Source organism: Castanea sativa, chromosome 11 (assembly GCF_040712315.1).
Source record: "Castanea sativa cultivar Marrone di Chiusa Pesio chromosome 11, ASM4071231v1".
Taxonomy (NCBI): Eukaryota; Viridiplantae; Streptophyta; class Magnoliopsida; order Fagales; family Fagaceae; genus Castanea; species Castanea sativa.
Window position 1 is genome coordinate 62,091,647 of NC_134023.1, and position 21,114 is coordinate 62,112,760.

At 34.6% G+C, this 21,114-nt stretch overlaps 2 protein-coding genes across 2 annotated transcripts; one reads left to right on the forward strand and one right to left on the reverse strand.

Moving 5' to 3' along the window:
* Window positions 1–7,713: 7,713 nt before the first annotated feature.
* On the forward strand, window positions 7,714–14,547 carry LOC142617612 (protein trichome birefringence-like 38). The gene is made up of 5 exons (XM_075790524.1): window positions 7,714–8,116; window positions 9,843–10,014; window positions 12,842–13,017; window positions 13,125–13,283; window positions 14,047–14,547. The coding sequence occupies exons 1-5, from the start codon at window positions 7,818–7,820 to the stop codon at window positions 14,336–14,338; spliced, it is 1,098 nt and encodes a 365-aa protein (XP_075646639.1). The 5' UTR covers window positions 7,714–7,817; the 3' UTR covers window positions 14,339–14,547.
* A 1,552-nt stretch (window positions 14,548–16,099) lies between these two features.
* Window positions 16,100–16,866, reverse strand: LOC142616881 (uncharacterized). The gene is made up of 2 exons (XM_075789638.1): window positions 16,611–16,866; window positions 16,100–16,527 (listed from the first exon to the last, which is right to left on the reverse strand). The coding sequence occupies exons 1-2, from the start codon at window positions 16,864–16,866 to the stop codon at window positions 16,100–16,102; spliced, it is 684 nt and encodes a 227-aa protein (XP_075645753.1).
* Between the last annotated feature and the right edge of the window lie 4,248 nt (window positions 16,867–21,114).

Sequence of the window (21,114 nt, forward strand, 5' to 3'; positions counted from 1 at the left end):
TATTATGAACATTACCATTTTAGCAGTTTTTTTGTTCAACATTCAATGAACTAAAATTTTGAAGAGGTTGAATTGTATTTTTAATGGGCTCTTTTTAATTAGGGTGGTCAAGGTTTTTTTTAGGGTGGTCAATGACTTACATTAATTTAAAATTCAATTTTTTAAAAAGATATCTTTTAAAAAAACTTCAAGTTAGGGTGGTCACATGACCACACTGAGTAACATTTGGCCCCACCCCTGTCAGGGGAGTGGGTTTTGATTGGGTTAATTTGGTGATGGGTTTGCTAATCGGTGACATAGGTTGCTAATCAACAGCGAAGGTTTTAGTTGAGTTAATTTGGTAATGGGTTTGCCAATCGGCGATGTGGGTTTTGGTTGAATTGTGGTGGTGGCTGGGTTTTCTTTTTATTTTTTATTTTCTGGACGTGATGGGTTTGATGGTTGTGGGAGTGGTTGGGTTTATGACGAATGTGGTGGTGGGGGGCTGCCATGGTGGTGGCTGATTGGTGGTGATGGAGGTGGAGTTTGCAATGTTGGTTGTAGGGGTGGGTTTCTTTGTGTTTGCTATTGTACGTTGTGGGTCAGGTTCATGGTGGTGGTGATGGAGTGTTGCTGTGGTTGTGGGAATGGGTGATTGATGGTGGTGGTGACTAATGTGGTTTGTAATGCCATGGTGGTGGCAGTGGTGGCGGCGTGGTTCTGGCATGGTGGTGGCAGTGTTTTGTTGTGTTTGTTTAGTGGTTTTTTAATGGGTTGTTGTGGTGGTGCGGGGAATCTGGTGTGGGGGTGCCGTGGTGTTGGCATGGTGGTGGCATTGTAGTGGTTGTTGGTTACTTTAAGGAAGAGGGAGAAAGAGAGGAATAAGAAGAGAGAGAGAGAGAGAGAGAGAGAGAGAGAGAGAGAGAAATAGTAAAAAATAATATTAAATAAGATGGAAAAAAAGAGTTTGTGATGTTGGGTGTGTTGTAAAGTGATAGGGTATAATAGACAAAATAGCTTTTAAGATGATAAAATGAGAAAATTTTTAGAAACCACGTGCTAATGCTCTAAAGATGTGATAGTCTTCCAAATTTTCTATTTTTCAAATAATTGGAATAGTACAACTTTGCTAAATAAGTTCTCTTCAATTTGTTATTTCCTTCACCAATAGCTCACTCTTTTTATAGTGCAAAAAAGAATAGAAGAAGAATATTTAAATGAATTATAACCACAAAAAAAAAAGAGTGGTTTATGAGTTTCTGGCAATACTTTTGTTAGAAATTTGTTGTGTTCTTTGTGAATGTGCCAATTATCATTCTGCAAAGAGACTCCATTTTATCCACACAAATTCCCTAGGCTAGGGACTTTTTTTTTTTGGTTGGTTTTTACATCTTTCAACGCATTTATTGTTGAAGACAGAAGCAGTTTGAAGAGGCTTGAGTTCAAGGATGCTCAAAACGATAGCACAGGACAAGCAAAACGGTGAAGCTAAATTAGTGTTGTGAAACGCATCGTTTCATTTAACGCAACGCACCATTTTGAATAACACAAAGCCAAAGTATAGGACGTGTTGCAAAACAATGTCGTTCACTCTATTCAAGTTTCAGTTAGTGTTGGAACAAAAGTTTGTTATTGAGCTGTGTCTCTTTACGTGATTTACAGGCTTGATCCACATAATTTAGATCTAATTATTGTTTAATTAAGAGTGGTAGAGTGAGTGTATAAATAGTGTGTTGTTGATCAGTTGTAATGTTAAGAAAGATATTTTTCTCATTCATAGAAATTTTCTCTCCCATATTCTCTCTCTCTTTCTCACTCTTTCTCTCTCGTGTTCTTCACTGATCTTTCTTCTTACTTTCTCTATGTTAATCTTGCTTTTATTTGAGATTCATAATATCAAGAATCTCTTCATGGTATCAAAGCACGAGTCGATCCCTACTCAGAGCACAACTATGGCAGCTTGAAGTTCTACAATGGTGTCCTCAAGCTCTACAATGGTGTCCTCTTCTACATCTTCAAGTTCCTCAGTGAATGTGATGAATCAACCATTATTACTTCTCTCAAACATGTCAAATATGATGATAGTGAAACTGTATAATACAAACTATATCGTTTGGAAACATCAAATTACCATGGTGTTGGAGACTTACTCTTTGTTTGAATTGCTAGAAGAACCTCAACTAGTTCCTGAAAAAATTCTGAAAGATCTTTCTGGTACTTACACCACAATCTTGAATCTAGACTTCTTGATCTGGAAATCTAAGAAGAAGGCATTGTTGACCTTCATGAGTTCAACCTTGACTCAATCTAAGGAGAAGGCATTGTTAAAGACTCAGTTTTTTCCATGGCAACAACTACTCCAAAGCCTAACAACAGTGGTTACAATCAAGCTTTCAATAGAGGCAGAGGTAGAGGCAACTACAACAACAGGGGTGGTAAAGGAGGTAGAGAACCAAATAATCAACCATCTCAATATCAACACTTCAATCAATTTCAGCAAGTTCAACCTAATGCTGGTACAAGGTCAGAAAGACCATCTTGTCAGATTTGTGGTAAATTTGGCCATACAGCTCTAGATTGTTACCATAGGATGGACTATACCTATCAAAGGAAGCATCCTCCTACTAAACTTGCAGCAAGGGCCACTGCTTCCAATGCTTGCCTCATTCAAGACTAGCCCTAGCTTGCAGACAGTGTTGCCATAAACCATGTCACAGCCAGCCTCAATCACCTCAACTTCCCAAAGCCTTACAATGGTCAGGATCACCTCACTGTAGGAAATGGCCAAAATCTCCCTATTACACACACTGGTAATGTTCTTATACCCCATACTAAATCAAATATTCATCTCAATAATGTTCTTAGGGTTCCTTCCATTGCCTCAAACCTTGCCTTAGTTCATAAACTCTATCATGACAATAATTGTTGGTGCTATTATGATGAAAATGTCCTTTCCATTTAGGCTTTGACCACAGGGAAGGTTTTGTACCAGGGCAAGAGTGAAGATGGAGTTTATCCCATTTATCTTCAAAGGGCTTCTTAGCTTTCTTTGCCTTCCAAGGTCTGTAACAATGTTGCTAGTTGTTTTGTTGTTAATCAATCTATTGCCAATAAGTCTCTTAGGCACAAGAGACTTGGTCATCCTCATGATCAAGTACTCAAACTTCTATTTCCTAATGTCAATTTAGTTTTAAAATATGTGTAATTATGTTGAACATACTTGTATACATTGTTTTATGGTAAAATGCATAATCAATCTTCTCCAAATTCTCAGTTTGTTGCCTCTTCTCCTTTTGAACTTGTGCATTCAGATTTGTGGGGTCCTGCACCTGTAAATTCTGTTGATGTACTATGTTCTCTTTGTCAATCATTATACCAGATTTACATGGCCTTATTTGCTTAAGTCTAAATTTGAGGTCCTTACCAAATTTGCTCATTTTAAGGCTATGATTGAAACTTAATTCTTTGCCAAAATCAAGATTTTCAGGTTAGATGGGGGTGGTGAATATACCTCTAATGATTTTAAATCTTATCTAATGCAACAAGGTATAATTCACTAGCTCTCTTGCCCTTACACTCCTCAACAAAATGACCTTGTTGAGAGAAAACAAAGACATCTTATTGAGACAACTATCACTCTTTTGTCTCAAGCCTCTATACATTCTTCATATTGGTCATATGCCATTCAAACAGCTGTTACTTTGATCAATCTCCTTCCTACCTCAGTTCTGAATTTTCACTCTCCTTGGTTCAAGTTATTTTCCCCTGGTCCTTTGACCCTCACTGCCTTCTTTGATGCTGATTGGGCAGGGTACCCTTCTGATCGTCGCTTTACTACAGGATTACTTGTTTTCCTTGGTCCTAATCCCATTTCTTGGTCCTCCAAGAAGCAAAGCACAATATCCAGATCCTCCACTGAGGCAAAGTATCGTGCTTTGGCTACTACTGTTGCTGAGTTGTCTTGGTTGTGTATTTTGTTTAAAGAGCTCAAGTTGTTTCTTTCTCATGTCCCTATGTTGTGGTGTGACAATATCTTTGCCATTGCTTTATCTACTAATCCAGTGTTTCACTCTCGTACCAAGCATCTTGAAGTTGATTATCACTATGTCCATGAGAAGGTGTTACACAAAGATTTGTGTGTTGGATTTGTCTCAGGCAAAGACAATTTAGCAGATATATTTACTAAGCCTTTATCTGCTCCTCTGTTTCTTCTTCTCAGATGCAAACTCCTAGTGGATTCCTCCCCCTTTGTTTAAGGGGGGATGTTGAAGACAGAAGCAGTTGAAAGAGGCTTGAGTTCAGGGTTGCTCAAAACGACAGCACAGGACAAGCAAAATGTTGAAGCTAGATTAGTGTTGTGAAACGCATCGTTTCATTTAACGCAACGCACTGTTTTGAATAACACAGAGCCAAAGTACAGGACATGCTGCAAAACAACGTCGTTCACTCTATTCAAGTTTTAGTTAGTGTTGGCGTGAAAGTTTGTTATTGAGTTGTGTTTGTTTCCGTGATTTACGGGCTTGATCCGAATAATTTGGATCTAATTATTGTTTAGTTAAGAGTGGTACAGTGAGTGTATTTAATAGTGTGTTGTTGATTAGTTGTAATGTTAAGAAAGATATTTTTCTCATTCATAGAAATTTTCTCTCTCTCTCTCTCTCTCACTCTTTCTCTCTCGTGTTCTTCACTGATCTTACTTCTTACTTTCTCTAAGTTAATCCTGCTTCTGTCTGAGATTCATAATATCAAGAATCTCTTCATTTACTACTTCATCACAAGCCATATGTGACCAACCAAAAAGATATATTTTAAAATGAATAAATGTAAATAATAAATCTTATATAAATTTTCTTGCTTCCAATCTTTCCATAGTCAAATTGTTACAGCCATTATCAACTAACACACATTTGAGACTCTATATAGTAGAACCAAAGTACAAACTTAATAGGCTATCCCAAAATGTTTTCTTTTCTCACTAATCATGCTCTCTTCACCCTGCATTTTCTATTCTTCACAACCTCTGTCGACAATATTTATGGTGTTTTCTTTGAAGAGTTCAACAAGCCCTTATGGAGAAGAGGAGCCACCTCCACTTCTATTTGCATGACACCCATACTGGCAAAAGCCCAACTGCTGTGAGAATTGCTAGATTGCAAAATATTACCTTTATGAACATCATAAATGCAATGATAGCTGATGGCCCATTAACCCAAGGGCCCAAGCTCACAACAAAGCTTATTGGAAGAGCCCAAGGGACTTATGTCATGGCTGCAAAAAATGATGTTGCATTGCTTACAGTTTTGAAACTTTCTCTTTTAGAGGTTAAGTGTGGACACACCCAAAAATAGGATTATTAAGTATAATTGCACATCGGGTCTTTAGCGACATAATTCTTTGTGTGCATGTGTTTCTAGGGTGAGGTGTGTGTATGTGAGTCCCTTTTTCTTATTTTTATTTTAGAAGTCTCCACCAACCATTGGTTTTGTATTCAGTGTAATTGGTCACCTATGGGTTTAACTTTATTTAAGTTACCTAATTAAATAAACCAATTTTAAGATTTATTAATTAAGATAAACCAAAAGTCTTGAACCAAAGATCTTGGAATCAAAAGCTCGATTACGTACATGTGGGGAAGATGTTAGGCACCTCACACTGTCTATCCAAAGGCTAGTACCCCATTTTAGTTTATTTCTAACATTAACTTTTTAGTGAAGAAATAAGATCTTGGCATTTTGGTTTTTGAAAAAAAGTTGTGTACAAACAATACACACACACACACACACACACACACACACACATATATATAAATAGCTTTCATATAGCTAGAAAATTGCACATTTAAAATTACTAATATAGCTAGGAGTGTCATAAGGTTAACTACAATAAATGAACCAATTCACACATGAGCATATGATTTCAATATTATTTCGATGCTCATGTGTAAATTCTTCTGGTCTCTTCCTTTTCACCCTCAAGAAAAAAAAAATTTAAAAATCCATGAGTTTCTCTACAAACAGCCAAAGAAACAACAAAAACACAAACACAAAGAAACATTAAGAATGAAGAAACCCAAAGACCCAAAGCAAGAAGAATCAAGAAACCCACCCAAAGACCTAGAGAGAAACATCAACAAACCCCAATGAAACATCAACAAACCCAAAGACCTAGAGAAGAAAATGAAGGAATTAGAGGAAAACCTTTGCCTGGAGCCTTCGCTGCCTGGATTCAATCGCTACCACCTAGGTTTGATCTCTTTGGTTTGTTGTTTTTGTCTTCATGGTTTGGGTTTATTCTTCTTCGTTTCTGTCTCGTTGTTTTGGTTCTTTTTGCTAATTTTTGGGTTATGTTTTCCTCTGTTTCTTTTTTGCTTTTTTCTTTTTTTGGTGCAGAGTAGGATCTTAAGTCTCTAATACTCAAGTTCCATGCCACCTCATGGAAATCGAGCCTCTCATGATAAAGTTGCTACAGTGAACTCAAGTCTAAGAGACTCAAGATGTTAGTTTTCTAAATAGTTTGAAAACAATGCTAACTAACGAAATTGTTTGAAAATAGGTGTTCTTTTGAAAAAAAAAATCTCACTATGGTGAGTTGGGTTGAAAAATCTCCTCAACCCAATTCAACCTGACCCATGCACACCCTTAAGGCCAACGATGGTTATATGGGTGACAATTCTTTTTTCTAGTTAACCAACATCTTCAATCATGCCAAAACGTATGAAAAGTTGGAAAATGTTTTATAGCATAACAAAAAAAAATTAAAATAAAAAACCCTTTAGCAATCATAATTAAATTAAGAAGGCAGTTAATCTGGCACTTTCACTTAGTAAAATAATAGTAAAAATAATAACAAAAAAGAACTTTGGATTATATTATATTAGGTTGTGCAAGAAGAATATTGCCAAATAATTTTGCACCTTCCATGCATCTCAATCATTAACAGCCAGTTTGTCCAATTTGTTTGTTTATATCCATGGAGACACAGTTTGCTCTTTTCACATTCCCATCTTTCTTTCTTTCTTTTCTTTTCTTTTCTTCGTAATCATTTTATTCTCTCTCCTTCACTCTTAGGGTCTATTTGAATACCGCTTATTACTGAAAACTTAAAACACTAAAACTTAAAATTATTTTTAAATGTATGAATAGTACCATGAGACCTAGTTTTAAAGTTATTTTTGTTGAAAAAACTACTTGCGTGTCTCGTGAACAGTGCACAGAACTCACATATCAAAATGCAGATGCGCAATTCATTTCATTTCAGCAACATCCAAACGGATACTTAGAGACAGACATAACAAAGGCCAACAAGAAATTGTTTTGTGTCTCTGCTGTGAGGTGTAACGTGTAAGTCATGTGTTGCATGTGAAGAGCCCTAAAGTCTAAAACACCAAATCACCCCAGATCTATTACTTGGCTTATTATGCACCTTGTTTCACTTATTAATATATATTTCATGTGTTTAATTTTTTTTCCCCTCTTATAATACTTTGGCTACCTTAAAAGGAAAAAAAGAAAAGAAAAAAGATACGTAGAAAGACAGTAATTGGTGGAATAGAAAATAAAGCATCTATAAGAGGAAAGAGGAATTTTGCAACAAAGATAAACATGATGAGAGAAAACAACTTTTATTTCTGTTTTTATTGCGTCTTAATTAAATTACAAACATATGGTAACTGGTACTTTTTCAAATAAGTTATTAATAGGCTGCCTAGTTTTATGTATGGTTTCAAACTTTCAAACTCTCAACCAGGTGGATTTACTCTCTTTCTCTGTGTGTATATACAGATTCTAATCTCTGTCTCTGTCTCTGTCTTTCACTCTGTACCTCAGCCAAAACTAAACATGGGTTTTGTAACTCAGAGATTGTGTCCCATCCTTTTGACCTTCTTGGTGATTTTTTCATGTCTCTGTGTAGCAAACTCACAACAATATCATAGCAACCATGTGAAGTCGAGGAAACAATTACAAGAAAAAACTTGTAATGTTTATGAAGGGACTTGGGTGTTTGACAATTCATACCCTCTATATGACTCTTCAGCTTGCCCTCATATCCGCAAGGAATTTGATTGCCAAAAGTATGGTCGACCTGAAAGTCTCTACCTCAAATATAGATGGCAGCCCAAGGAATGTGACATACCCAGGTACTATACTGTTTCTCTCTGTGCAGTGTGTTTTAGGTTGCTTTAAATTTTCTCTGCTTATTTGTCAATGGCTTATTGGAGTAGTGACATTACATGTCTTTCATAGAGAAAATGAGTTCAAATCCGGGCTTTTTTTTTAATGGGTTATGGGGAAAAGGAATTTAGGATTTTAAGGAAAAAGCCTGTGCTATATTAACTTTAAAAAGTTACTCTGTGCCCTATTAGGCATGTGATTGCACATACCAAGATCTTCTAGTTATTGGCTACTTTTAAAAATTCTTTTATTCTTTTTGTTTCCCTTAATTTAGTTTATGTATAACTTTTGTGATACTTCTTCATTATATAACTGTATTTTTGTCCAATTTTATTTTAAAGTAAAATAAATTACATCGAACCAGCACTAAATTTTGATGACTTTTAGACTGTGGACTTTCTGGCATATATTTGTACCATTTTTTGCAGCCTCACAATACAGTTGCCTTTGTTGACCTTTAGAAATTCACTCGATGCACTTTTTTATGAGGAGATATGTTTTTTATTCGAAAACGATTGCCTCTAGAAAACTGCCATTCTTTCATGGTTGTAGCATATCCATGAAAGGAAATCCAAGTGGATGGAATTGAGATAGGATTTTGGCTGTTTGCTTAATTTTCCCCTCAATTCTTATTGGTTTGTGGTTGTTATATCGTCATCTTTATTGAGATGGGATTTTTACTCTCTTAAATACGGTTTAATTTAGCTATAAATTAGGAGTTCTTAAATTACTAATTTTACATGTCTAATCCTATGATTTAAGCCTTAAAAATGGATGAATTGGAGGGTATCTTGGGCCTTTAAATTGAGGATCCCAAACAATAGAAGCCCCTTAAGGGTAATTATTAGATACTCTAGGCGTACCATAAATACATACTCCCCCTTTCACATAACTGTGGATCCCACTAATTAAATTTATAGTGGGATCCACAATTCATGTGAAGGTGGGGAGTACGCATTTATAGTACTCCCAGAGTATTTAATAATTTTCTCTTAAATAGTAGTATAAATATATATAATCACCAGCATTTGAGGTAAGATTAACATAAAAGACAATAGGGTGGAACAAAAAAGCAATCTATGGCCGACACATATCTTCTATCCTGTTCAGTTTCAAAGATAGAATGTGATCCTCAAATATTTCTATCATACAATGAGGAAAATCCTATAAATACTCCTAACATGTACTAAATATAATTAATAAATTAATTAAAAGGACGACTAATAAGGACAAGAAAAAAAATTAAAGTGAAGAGATAAAATAAAAATTCCTTAAAATACTATAGGATTTGAATATATGAAATTATTTTTAACAAACTTTTACACAAAGAAGACATTATTACTTTGTAAATCTTCTTTTTTATATGAAAACCCAATGAAAGGACACGCATGGCTAATTAACCTTGAAAATATTTATCTGTGCTTGTAGAAAAAATTAATTAGCTCTCCTAACATCTAAGACATCGTTATCATCATCATCTTCTTCTTCTTCCTCTTCTCTTTCTCTGTTTTTGCTTTTACCTAGGCTTTGTAAGACAAACATCCTAAGCACATAATTTAGTTTGTCTCATAAATTCTTTGCGAAAAAACAGTCTAATTAGTTTCTTACTTTTCGTTTTTTTTGTTTTGGATTTATGCTTGTTGTTGTGTTACTAATAATAGAACCATGTTTCCTACTGGGAAAACATTGCAGATTTGATGGTCAAGATTTTTTACAGAGATTAAAGGGGAAGAAAATTATGTTTGTAGGGGACTCCATTAGTATCAACCAGAGGGAATCACTAGTATGTTTGCTTCATGCTGCTGTGCCTGATTCCAAAATCATAGTGGAGAGCAATCCCCTGTATTCTAATACAACATTCGAGGTAAATGAACTTTGCTAGAACGAGTGATTTTCATTGGCTTCTCTTATTCTCATGAAGTTAATAATTAGGTTTCATATATTATTTGATTGTTGGTATCACCGAAGGTTAAGACTTTCAACTAGCATGCTAATAATGTTTCAATAAAAAGGTTGTAATCAATACAAAAAACTCCTACTTCTACGAAATCTGAGAGTGAGAGGTATGGTTGGTAGGTCGTGTTACCCCTCATTTTTTCAAAGAGATTGACTAGTAACAGGGATGGAGTAATTGTTGGACGTGGGGAGGGGGGCAGTGGACCCCCTAGATTTTTTTCTTTTTCTTAATTTTAGTATATATGTAATATATTATTTTTCACAATTTGTTTCAATAAAATTGCACTTTTCCCCTCTCAACAATATTATTGATATTTTTAAAAGCTATAAACAAATATTAGCCCAACAACACCCCAAAACACACAAGCGAAAAAAAAAAAAAAAAAATCAAAGCTGATTCTAACTAGGAGTAGGAGAACATCCAAAGGCAACACACAAATATAAAAGGGAAAAAGAATGGGATTTCTAAGCCACTCAAAAAAATAAATAAATAAAGAAAATAAAATCTAACTTAAGGTAGAACGCAAAAGACCTCAAACTGAGGAGTTGGGCAGCGGCAAGCAAAATAGTAGAAGTAAAGGCTAACTAGCACACCACACTTGGCGCCACAAGCCACCACCAGTCCATCGCAGCACTGTCCAAACCTAGGAATTTTTTTGGATGAGAATAGTGTATCCCTCTCATATCTGAATCTTTAATGCTTGTTTGATTAACTTAGATTGTGATTTGTGAAGAAAATTTAATGAGAGGCATAGATGAGAGACAGAAGAGAGTCAAAAGACTAGTGGCCCGTTTGGTAAAAGATTTCTAGTAACGTTGTTTAAGTTTTGTGAAAATACTTGTGGGTGAAAAAATGTGTTGAAATACATGTTGTGGTGTTTAAACAAAAATTTTCGTTGTTTAAACTCAATTACCAAACAAGGCCTAAAAGACACTAGAGAGAAAGAGTGAAAGAGAAAGACAAGGGGCTGTTTGGATTTTCAGTTTCCATCATCGATAACTCTGTTTTCATCACCCATAAATCAAAATTGGTGGGTCCCATGGCTGGTAGTGTGTTTGGATGTGTTTCCAGTTTTTGTTTCCATTACTCAATTCTCTGATTTTTAAGTAATAAGTTATAGAAACTGAAAACATATTTTAACTGTTTTCAAGTTATCAAAAGATTCAAAACTAAGTTTTCATGACATTTTGGTAATTAAACACACATACATGGGACCCACGGTCAGAGCAACATCACACCAGCGCACCTTTTGATACTACTTGCAATGGCTCTCTTCATCAATGGGAACCAAATCACTCCTCCATCTTTTTTGGTAAACAGAAGCTACACCACCAGACCACTAGCACCCCCAAACCCACAGCCAAACAATCATACCCAAAAGACCTTTCATTTTACGAACCCCAAACCCAAAATCGACAAACTTCGGAGCCCAAATTGGGGTTACCCAATCACAAAATCAGTCCAAAGAGCAGAGATGAAAACAAGAACAACGGATAGTAGAGATGTAGAGAGAGATAGAGAGGTCCAGAATCCATACAAATCACTACAGAAAGAAAGAAAAAGGAAATGAGTTTTGTTTTGCTACTCTCAAGCCTTCTTCGGGTCAGAGCACGTCGTCACCCTCATAGACCTTGATTTTTGTCGTTGGGTTCATGTAGGGGTTTGGGAGAATAACAAGGGGGAAAACGAAAGGGAGAGGCAGAGAAAGATGAGAGTCAGGGGAAAAAGAAAAAAGAAAAACAAAAAAAAAGGAGCGAGAGAAGTCTTAAGACATTGGGTCAGTGCGTGGGCCCCAATTTTTTTAGTTTTTTGGTTGAAAACATAGCTGAGTTATGGGTGCCAAACGTGTGGGGTTTAGGAGATTGGGTATTTTAAGTTATGAGAGATAAGTGATAAGTGATGAGTGATGAGTGACGAAAATTAAATGAGAAGTGATGAGAGATGGTTTTTGAAAACTAAACAGCCCTTAAACTTCTGAGTCTGTCTTATTTTTCTCTTTTTCTCTTTAATAACAAAATTTATATTTTTTTTATGAATAAAAAAGCTGTTCAGTGACTCCAGTCCTCTCTTATGATAATCAAAAAGCTAAACACGCAACATCTAATGCTCAACAATTCAGCACGTCAACACCTATTCACCTAATGCCCAGCATTTCAACTTCAACACATCAACACCTAATCCTAATGCCCAACAGCCCATGTGATGTGATGTGATGTTTTATTCATTTTATGTAGTGCTTTTCTTTTGTCTGTTAGTGTTTTTGTAATTGTATATTAGTTTAGTATCATTTAAAAAATTGAAGAGATTTTTTTAAAAAATAATAGTAATTAAAGAGATTATTTGCGACTTTAAAAATAATTAGTTAATTGCTGATTGCTTGTGTGCATAGCGATTATTTATTGTGTATAATGATTGCATTGTAATATATTAAAAATAATAATTTTGTGTTTTCTTTTTTTTGTTGATGGTTTATTAAATAAATTTTTATTTGGAGTTTTAAATTTTTTATTTATTTATACTTTTGCCCCTAACTTCAAGTCCTGACTCCGTCCTTGACTAGTAATGTTTCAATCAAATATACAAAAACCTGTTATTGATTTCCAATCCATAAGAAGTAAGAAATGATCAGAAATTTTAAGTTAGGTACTTGAATGCATTATTGTATATAATAAATTGAAAGTTTTCCATTGATTTTGAGCAATTCAATGCCTAAGAATTGGACTGAACTGTACAGGACTACGGAGTTTCAATTCTACTATTTTTAACTCACTACTTAGTGGACATCGAAGAAGAACAAATTGGTCGAGTGTTAAAGCTCGATTCTCTGAAAAATGGCTACATATGGAAAGATATGGATGTTCTGGTTTTTAACACTTGGCTTTGGTGGTACCGTAGTGGACCTACACAACCGTATGAGCTTTATAAAATCATGCATTTTTGTATCAATTTTATTAGAAAAACAAGAAGCAGAGTGTGAGTTTAAAATAAGCTTGTGATTGCCTTATTATTGATTGTAGATGGGATTATATTGAAGATGGTGGCAAGGTTCTCAAGGACATGGATCGTATGGGTGCTTTTCGCAAGGCTTTGACAACTTGGGGCAGGTGGGTTGATACAGATGTGGATGCAGGAAAAACTAAAGTCTTTTTTCAAGGAATTAGTCCACAACATTACAAGTAAGTTACTTTCCTTTTTCTAAAGGTCAAAGTTTGGTTATAAACTAGTTTGTAGACAATTGCTACAAACTCTTACTAATAAGTTAACGCGATTACATATATTGAAAATTTAATTATTTGATTGCATGTTCTTTATGTTCTTAACGTATATATCAAATTTCGTTCAAATAAAATATTATTTACTATTCAATCATAAACATATTTTTTATGTATATTTAAGACTACAAAAACTTAAAATTTAAACATTTGATTGATGATATATCTTTTAATCTTTGATCTTCGTAAAATTTTGCAAATAGAGGATATAATCTGAAAATGCAATCTAATAGTGGATTTGTCAAAATCCATATAAAAAAAAAAAAAAATTGGCCTGAAAGTTTAGGTAAGTTCTATTTTGGTCCTTTAATCTAAAAGTTGTGATTTGGTTCCTAAAATTTCAAAATGGGAACAATTTCATCTCTTTGTTCATAGGATCAGTTTGATATAGGTTCTTGAAATATGTTGATTGTTCAATTTTGGTCCCTCAAAAATGGGGTGCTTCTGTATCCCGTTAGCCACATAAATAGAAAAATAAACAGAGCGACCAGATTATTCTATTTTCAAAATTTTAAGGACTAAATAAAAATATTTTATATTTGAAGGATCAAAATTGGACCTACACCAAACTTTAAGCATGAAAAGTATGATTAATCCAATTTTGAAAACTGACATTGCATTGGCAAATCATAGTTTGATGACTGTTTGTTTCTTGTGTAAAAATTAGTGGCACTGATTGGAATGAGCCAGGAGTGACAAACTGCGCAAAGGAGACAACACCCATAAGCGGGTCAACTTACCCAAGTGGTTTGCCAACAGCAGAATATGTAGTGAAGGATGTCTTAAGTACAATAGAGAAACATGTTCAGTTGTTTGACATAACCACTCTCTCACAACTAAGAAAAGATGCACATCCTAGCTCTTATAATGCATTCAAGGGCATGGATTGCACCCATTGGTGTGTTGCTGGGCTTCTAGACACCTGGAATCAACTTCTGTATGTAACTCTCACTAATTGAAAGATTGTTAGATCTACAAAAACAATGAAAAAAAGTGTAGCCATGTAAGCTGCAAGGTCAAGTATTCTCCAATAAAAGGATATATTTGTTGTAGAATCATATAGAAACATGTCTACATGGTACCATTGTTAATTTGAAAAGAAAATCACAAAGCTAAATGGCAAGGTACCTATTGACATGATTCATGAACACAATTATCTTCACATGGTTTACACCTAATCTTAAATACATGACTTTTTAGAGTAATTTATAAGCTTTAAGAAAACAATTATCTTTTAAAAATCAACTATTTATGTATCAGAAAATAACTTTCACGGGGGTTATGATCCACTGTATCTCATCTTATTTTAATAAAACAAAAAATAATCATTTGAACTTGATAACACGTACACGTGCCATACGTGCTACATGACACATTCACAATGCTAATACTAATAGCTGTAAGTATTAGAAAAGGAAACCATTAATCTTACGAAATTGGATCTTCTCCCTTAATCCTATGAAAAGAAAGGATGTAATGCTAATCTATTATGCCCTTATACCTGGTATAGTAGACACGACAACAGGTGGTTTTTTGAAGCCGTAAAAGGTTGATGAAAATGTGGAAGTTTTACAATATAAAAGTAGAACTAAGAGCATTTGCAATGACTGAACAAATGAGCATTTGCACTAAGCATTTCCAATTGTTGGAATACAACAGCTTTGCTAAATAAGTTCACTAAAATTTGTTATTTCCTTCACCAACGGCTCACTCTATCTACAGTAAAAAAAAAAGGAATAGAAGAAGAATATTTAAATGAAAATATAACAACAAAAAAAAAAAAGAGTAGTTCATGAGTTTCTAGCAAAACTTTTGTTAAAAATTTGTTGAGTTCTTTGCCATCTTTGCATGCATGTGCCCTAGGCTAGAGGCTCATTTTATTTTTGACAAAGTTTAGGTACAAAATTGGTTGTAATTTTAGACTACAAGCTTACTCAATAAAATAAAAATTACCTCATATTTTGAAAATCTAACCGTTCATATTATTTATACTCTTAATATACGTCAAATTTTGTGTTAATCAAATATTATTTATTATGTGATCTATAAGTTTTATTTTATGCATAATTTTAAACTACAAAAACTTACAATTTAAACAATTTATTGATAACATAGCTATTGATATTTAATTTTCTAGAAATTTTGCAAGTATCGAAGATATAAGAAGAAAATATAATCCAATGATGGATTTGTCAAAATTTACCTTCAATAAAAAAATATGTAATAAAGTTGAGCCTAAAGCTACAACTGATTTTATAGTTAAACTTTGTCATTTTTTTTACTACATGTTTTTTTTTTTTTTTTTGGTGTTTCCATCTTCTACGCATTTACTGCTTCATCACAAGCCATACGTGACCAACCAAAAGGATTTACGTTTAAATGAAGAAATGTAAATAATATATCTTATATAACTTTTCTTGCTTCCAATCTTTCCATAGTCAAATAGTTACAGCCATTATCAACTAACACACTCTATATAGTGGAACCAAAGTACAAATTTAATAGGCTATCCCAAAATGTCTTCTTTCCTCACTAATCATGCTCTCTTCACTCTCCATTTTCTAATCTTCTCAACCTTTTTCAGCAGTATTTATGGTGTTTTAAAGAATTCAACATGCCCCTTGTGGAGAAGGGGAGCCACCTCCACTTCTATTTGCATGACACCCTTACTTGCAAAAGCCCAACTGCTGTGAGAATTGCTAGATTACCAAATAGTACCTTTAAGAACACCAAGGGCCATCCCTTTTCAGGTGAAGGAATGTGCACCAGCTGAATGAGGCTGAGAGACTTCTAATGTCTTGGAGAATAAGACCAATCTCACCATCAGCCACTCCACAATTGAGGGCTTGTACAATGGAGAGGGCATCTGACTCAAATATAACATGGGAAATTCTCAAATCCAAGGCAAGCAGCACCCCATGCAGAAGTGCAAAGGCTTCAGTGATTTCTGCAGAATAGGAGGACTGGAGAACTTCACAAGCAGCTGCTATAGAGTGGCCATGGCAGTCCCGGACAATCATCCCAATGCAAGATTTGGAACCAACATTAGATGTGGCTCCATCAACATTAATTTTGCAGAAGCCAGGAGGGGGAGCTTTCCATTTGATGGTAGGGGGAAAAGGGGCAGTGGGGGGTAGGAACAAGCAACCTTAAAATCAGAAAGGGTTCTATTAGCTATTTCCCAACTTCGGCATGGAGGAGAGCCCGTGTCCTCAAACACCACCTGATTACGGTTCCACCAAATAGACCAGGCAGTTGCAAAGAAAATTTCCAAGTCATGCGAAGTGCCCCTCTTAGTGATGTCCAAAATGATGTCAACAGGATCACATGTTGGGCATGAAAGGTCAACAGGGCAGCCAGACCAGAGAGCCCATGTTAGCTTGGCATGATCACAGTGAAAAAGAGCATGGGCGACAGTCTCAAATGCTTTGTCACAGATGGGACAAAAGCAAGAACATGTTATGCCTCTGTGGCTTAAATTTTCCATAGTGGGAAGGCATTAACACAGATTCTCCAAGCAAAGACTTTGAGTTTTGGGGGGACTTTTTGGTGCCAAATTCTTTTCCAAATCAGAGTTGCCCATGAACTCGCAAAAGCTGCCAAACTATCAGATTCTTCTCAAATTTGGAAGGGAGTTAATCCCAGTTGTGTAGAACACTTAATTCTTAATGACATCTGATCTGTCTCAGTTTTTGTATTTCCCCTTCTCTGTTGTAATCCAGTTTCAGCTTATTAAATGAAAGCTTGATTGTTTTCCCATAAAAAAAAGAACACCAAGGGCCCAAGCTCACAACAAAGCTTGTTGGAAGAGCCCAAGGGATTTATGTCATGGCTGCCAAAAATGGGAGTAGCATTAGCATTGTTGGGAGGGCAAGTAGCGAGAGAAATGCCAATTGTTGGAGGTACTAGAAAGCTTTAGCCTTCAACTTTGGTTTTCTCATATTGAATACAAAATTATCAACTTTGATATATTATTATATTCTTAAATATTATTGAACATAAAATTTTTTTTATATAATTCATTATAGATAAATACAAAAATATCCAATACGAAAACATTACGCATCAAAATTATGGCTGGCAATCTTTTAAGAAATAAAGATAGCAATTCAATATATTATCATATAGCAATAAAACAAAATGAACAACAAAATCTTAATTAACAAAGAATATGCATAAAACAAAAATATAAATAAAAAATCATATTATAAAATAAAAAATACCACACACACACACACACACACACACACATATATATATATATATATGAGTTTTTGTGTTGAGTTAAGAAAGATGTAAAAAAATTGAAATTATGTTGGGAAATAGGTTGTAGTGATGAGAGTTAGTTATTATCCATTAGATTGATTATAAATTTTTTGGACAATTAAGAAGACCGATTGTTACTCGTTATCCTTTGGACTAACTATAAATCTTAAGAATAATTGGAAGAGGCCGGTAATAAAGTTTTGGATAGTCATAGAGGCCAACTAGAAATCCATTGGATTAACTAGAAATCTTAGAAACAATTGGGGGGCCCGTTCTAATTTTTTCGGGGGTTATATTCTCTCTTTCTCTCTCTATATATATATATATATATATATAGAGAGAGAGAGAGAGAGAGAGAGAGAGAGAGAATTTTAACATATAACGTTCGCTCTTAATGATAATTCTTTATTATCATATTAAGCGCCAATCAGATGATAGTTCTTTATTATCAGATTAAGACATCACAACTATATTCTATTACTAGTATAACTGTAGGAGAAAATAAAAGTTTTAGGGGAGAAATGTAGCTCTGCCCCTGGACTCAACTACAGGACTTTGGTACACGAGCATGCTAATTCAGACAATAGGCTGACCAAAGCCTCAACTAGTGCTTGGACCGTTTAATACTTAGTACTCAAAGGTCCAGCCCAAGTTTAACTTTTTCAAATTCGAAGGGCCCAATTGGGAAGATGCCTTTTAAAAAATTCAACTATTTATTTTTTTGAACCCACTTTACTGTTTCTCAAAAGACAAAGACCGGCTATGAAGCCCAAGCCCAAGCTGCTTCAGAAAATCAGCACAAATATTTGTACCATACCAGACCAGACCAGCCCAGCCCATAAATAAATAAACCCTAATTTCGGCACAAATACAATCCGCCGAAGTGCGCGCGACATAGCCACTAGCCAGCCCGGGGGTGCAGGGGCTCAAATGAACCCCTGACTTGGCCGAAAAATAAAAATTTTATTTTTCATTTTTATTTTTATTATTTTTTTTAACTCCCTAAAAAAAAATTTTTTGATCACCTTAATTCTAAACTTTTTTTAATCACAGCTGGAATAAACTTGAATATTATCATTTTAATGCTACTTTTACAATATTATTTTCACAACAATTTTACAATAAATGTTAAGTGGCAAGTTGTAATTAATTTTTATCATTGACATCACTTTTTTTACATATCTTTAACAACTTACTAACTAGATTTTTTTGGTGAAAGTGGTGTGTCAATAGCTCTACTCATAAAATTGCTCATTCATTAAAAATAAATAAATAAATAAACTTTTTTTGGGGATTCTAGCTTAATTTGCCTTTGATGGTAGAATGAATTTATTCTTTCTTCTTCATCAACAAAAAATTCACCACTTTCAGCACACAAAAAAAAAATTACACCACATATACAACCAACCAATCGGTATTTACATATATGATTTTTTCCTCATTCTCTCTATCTCTCTTCTCCATTCTATATTTTCTTTCTATCTAATCAAGTAGTTTGATAAGTGCTCGACAGATTTCCCAATCCAAAATTTTTTTTAATGCTTGCTCCAATTCCAAGTAAACGACCACATATATGGTTAAAAAGTCATGCACTTCAAAAGAAAAAATTTATATCAGTTACATTTTCTTCTTAGTTTCACATTTACTCTCAGTCCTACTCCTAGGTATGTTACTATTCTTCTTTATTATATATTTTGGTTTAATTGATGTAAAACATAAATATAATAAATTATTATTAATTTGATAAAAATATATGATTAGTTATCTAATTATATTTATTTATGCATTCAATGGTTGTTGTTTTAGCAATCTTTAAACTATTAATAATTATTTTATGCTATTGTACAATATAATTGTATTTAGAATTCTATTTTTAGATTACTGTATATAGTATGAAAGTTGTATATATAAAAAAAAAAATCATTTTATTTTTTACTCCCCACAACAAATTTCTAGCTCTGATACTATTGACCCCCTAAAAGAAATCTTGAAGCTGACACTAAACCAAAAACCAAACTCTAAGAGAGGCTGAGGTTGGACTGAATTTCAAAACCCTCACCACTCACCGAACCACCATGAAAAAACGGGGTAGGAAAAAGATGAAAAGGTCTAGTTAGCATTGTCATATGCATTTCACAAACTGCTGCCATCCCTGCAAAAGAAACTTGAAAATAGTTGTTTTGATGTGCTCACACAATAAGTCAATAACCATGTGCATAGTAATTTCTTTTTTCTTTTCTTTTTTTGGGCTGTTGCCTCTCTTTTTTTTCCTATTCTTTTTGTTTCTTTTGATTTTTGTTTCTTTTTTTTTTTTTTCCTAGCAGTAAGATTGCCTCTTTTTTTTTTGGGATATTATTTTTATTTTTTAATAAATTTGGATGATTGCTCTATTTTTTGTGGTTATTTGTCACTTTTTTTTTTAATTAAGCATCATTCTTTAATAAGGGTATATGAGTAAATTTATTCAAATTTATTTTTTCCATCTTTCCACTTTTTCACTCTCAACCAAACAAAAAGAAGAAAAAATAAATTTTTTTTTCTATTCTCTCACTTTTCCATCCTCCCACTATTTTCTATTCTCCCACTTTTCCACCACTCTAACTAAACGGACCTTTAGACTAATTTTTTTGTTTGGACAATTTTTAAGAAGTGCTATGTCTAGAACATTTTTGCAACACTTTTGTAAGTGCACAATTGCACCTGGACCCAAAGACAATTATGGGCTCAGGCCCAACGAGCCTTAAACAATGAAATTTGTAGAGCGTGGGTTTGAAATCTAAGTTAGAGGTACTGAGAACTTGATAACAGGCTACGGTGTAAAGATACTTGTAAATAGAAGATGATAATGGCAAATTGGCCTCCTCGGACGTAAGCCGAGGACCACTTTTGTATTATTTCTCTTTTATTCTTAAAGGTTTACAATTCTTAATTTCTTTCTTGGTTACTGCCTGGTTCCCCCCCCCCCCCATTCTTTGGCCTTCACCCCCTTTAAATACTCATTGCCTTAGTGCTTTATCCACGTGTTGCTCCCATCTCCTCCCCCATAGATATTTCTTCTCTTAATACTTTGAATAGCAACCAGAAGTTTCGGTTCTACTGTTCAGGGGTCACTTCCCCATTAATGAGGCTAGGGAGGTAGGTACAGAGTCTTTAATGTGGAGGTGGCAGCCTTTGCTTATGATATTTTTCTAACACTGGTGTATCTAAAAGGTTTAGGGGTTCCCCCTCTTAACCAACAATCTTTCCGGCTTTCTGTCTTGACCTTCATAGTGAATCTCCGAATTCTCTTGGGTCTATCCGAGGAGGAATTCACCCTCGGACGTGTGCTCGGACCCTCGGCGTATGGGCCGATTGGCAGTACTGACAAGTTCTTAATTTGAAGACAGGTCAGACCTCCTTGCTAGAGCCCAAATGCCCAAATGCCTGCTTGGGTCCTTTTACTCCCCACAACTTTTACAACAAAGCCTAG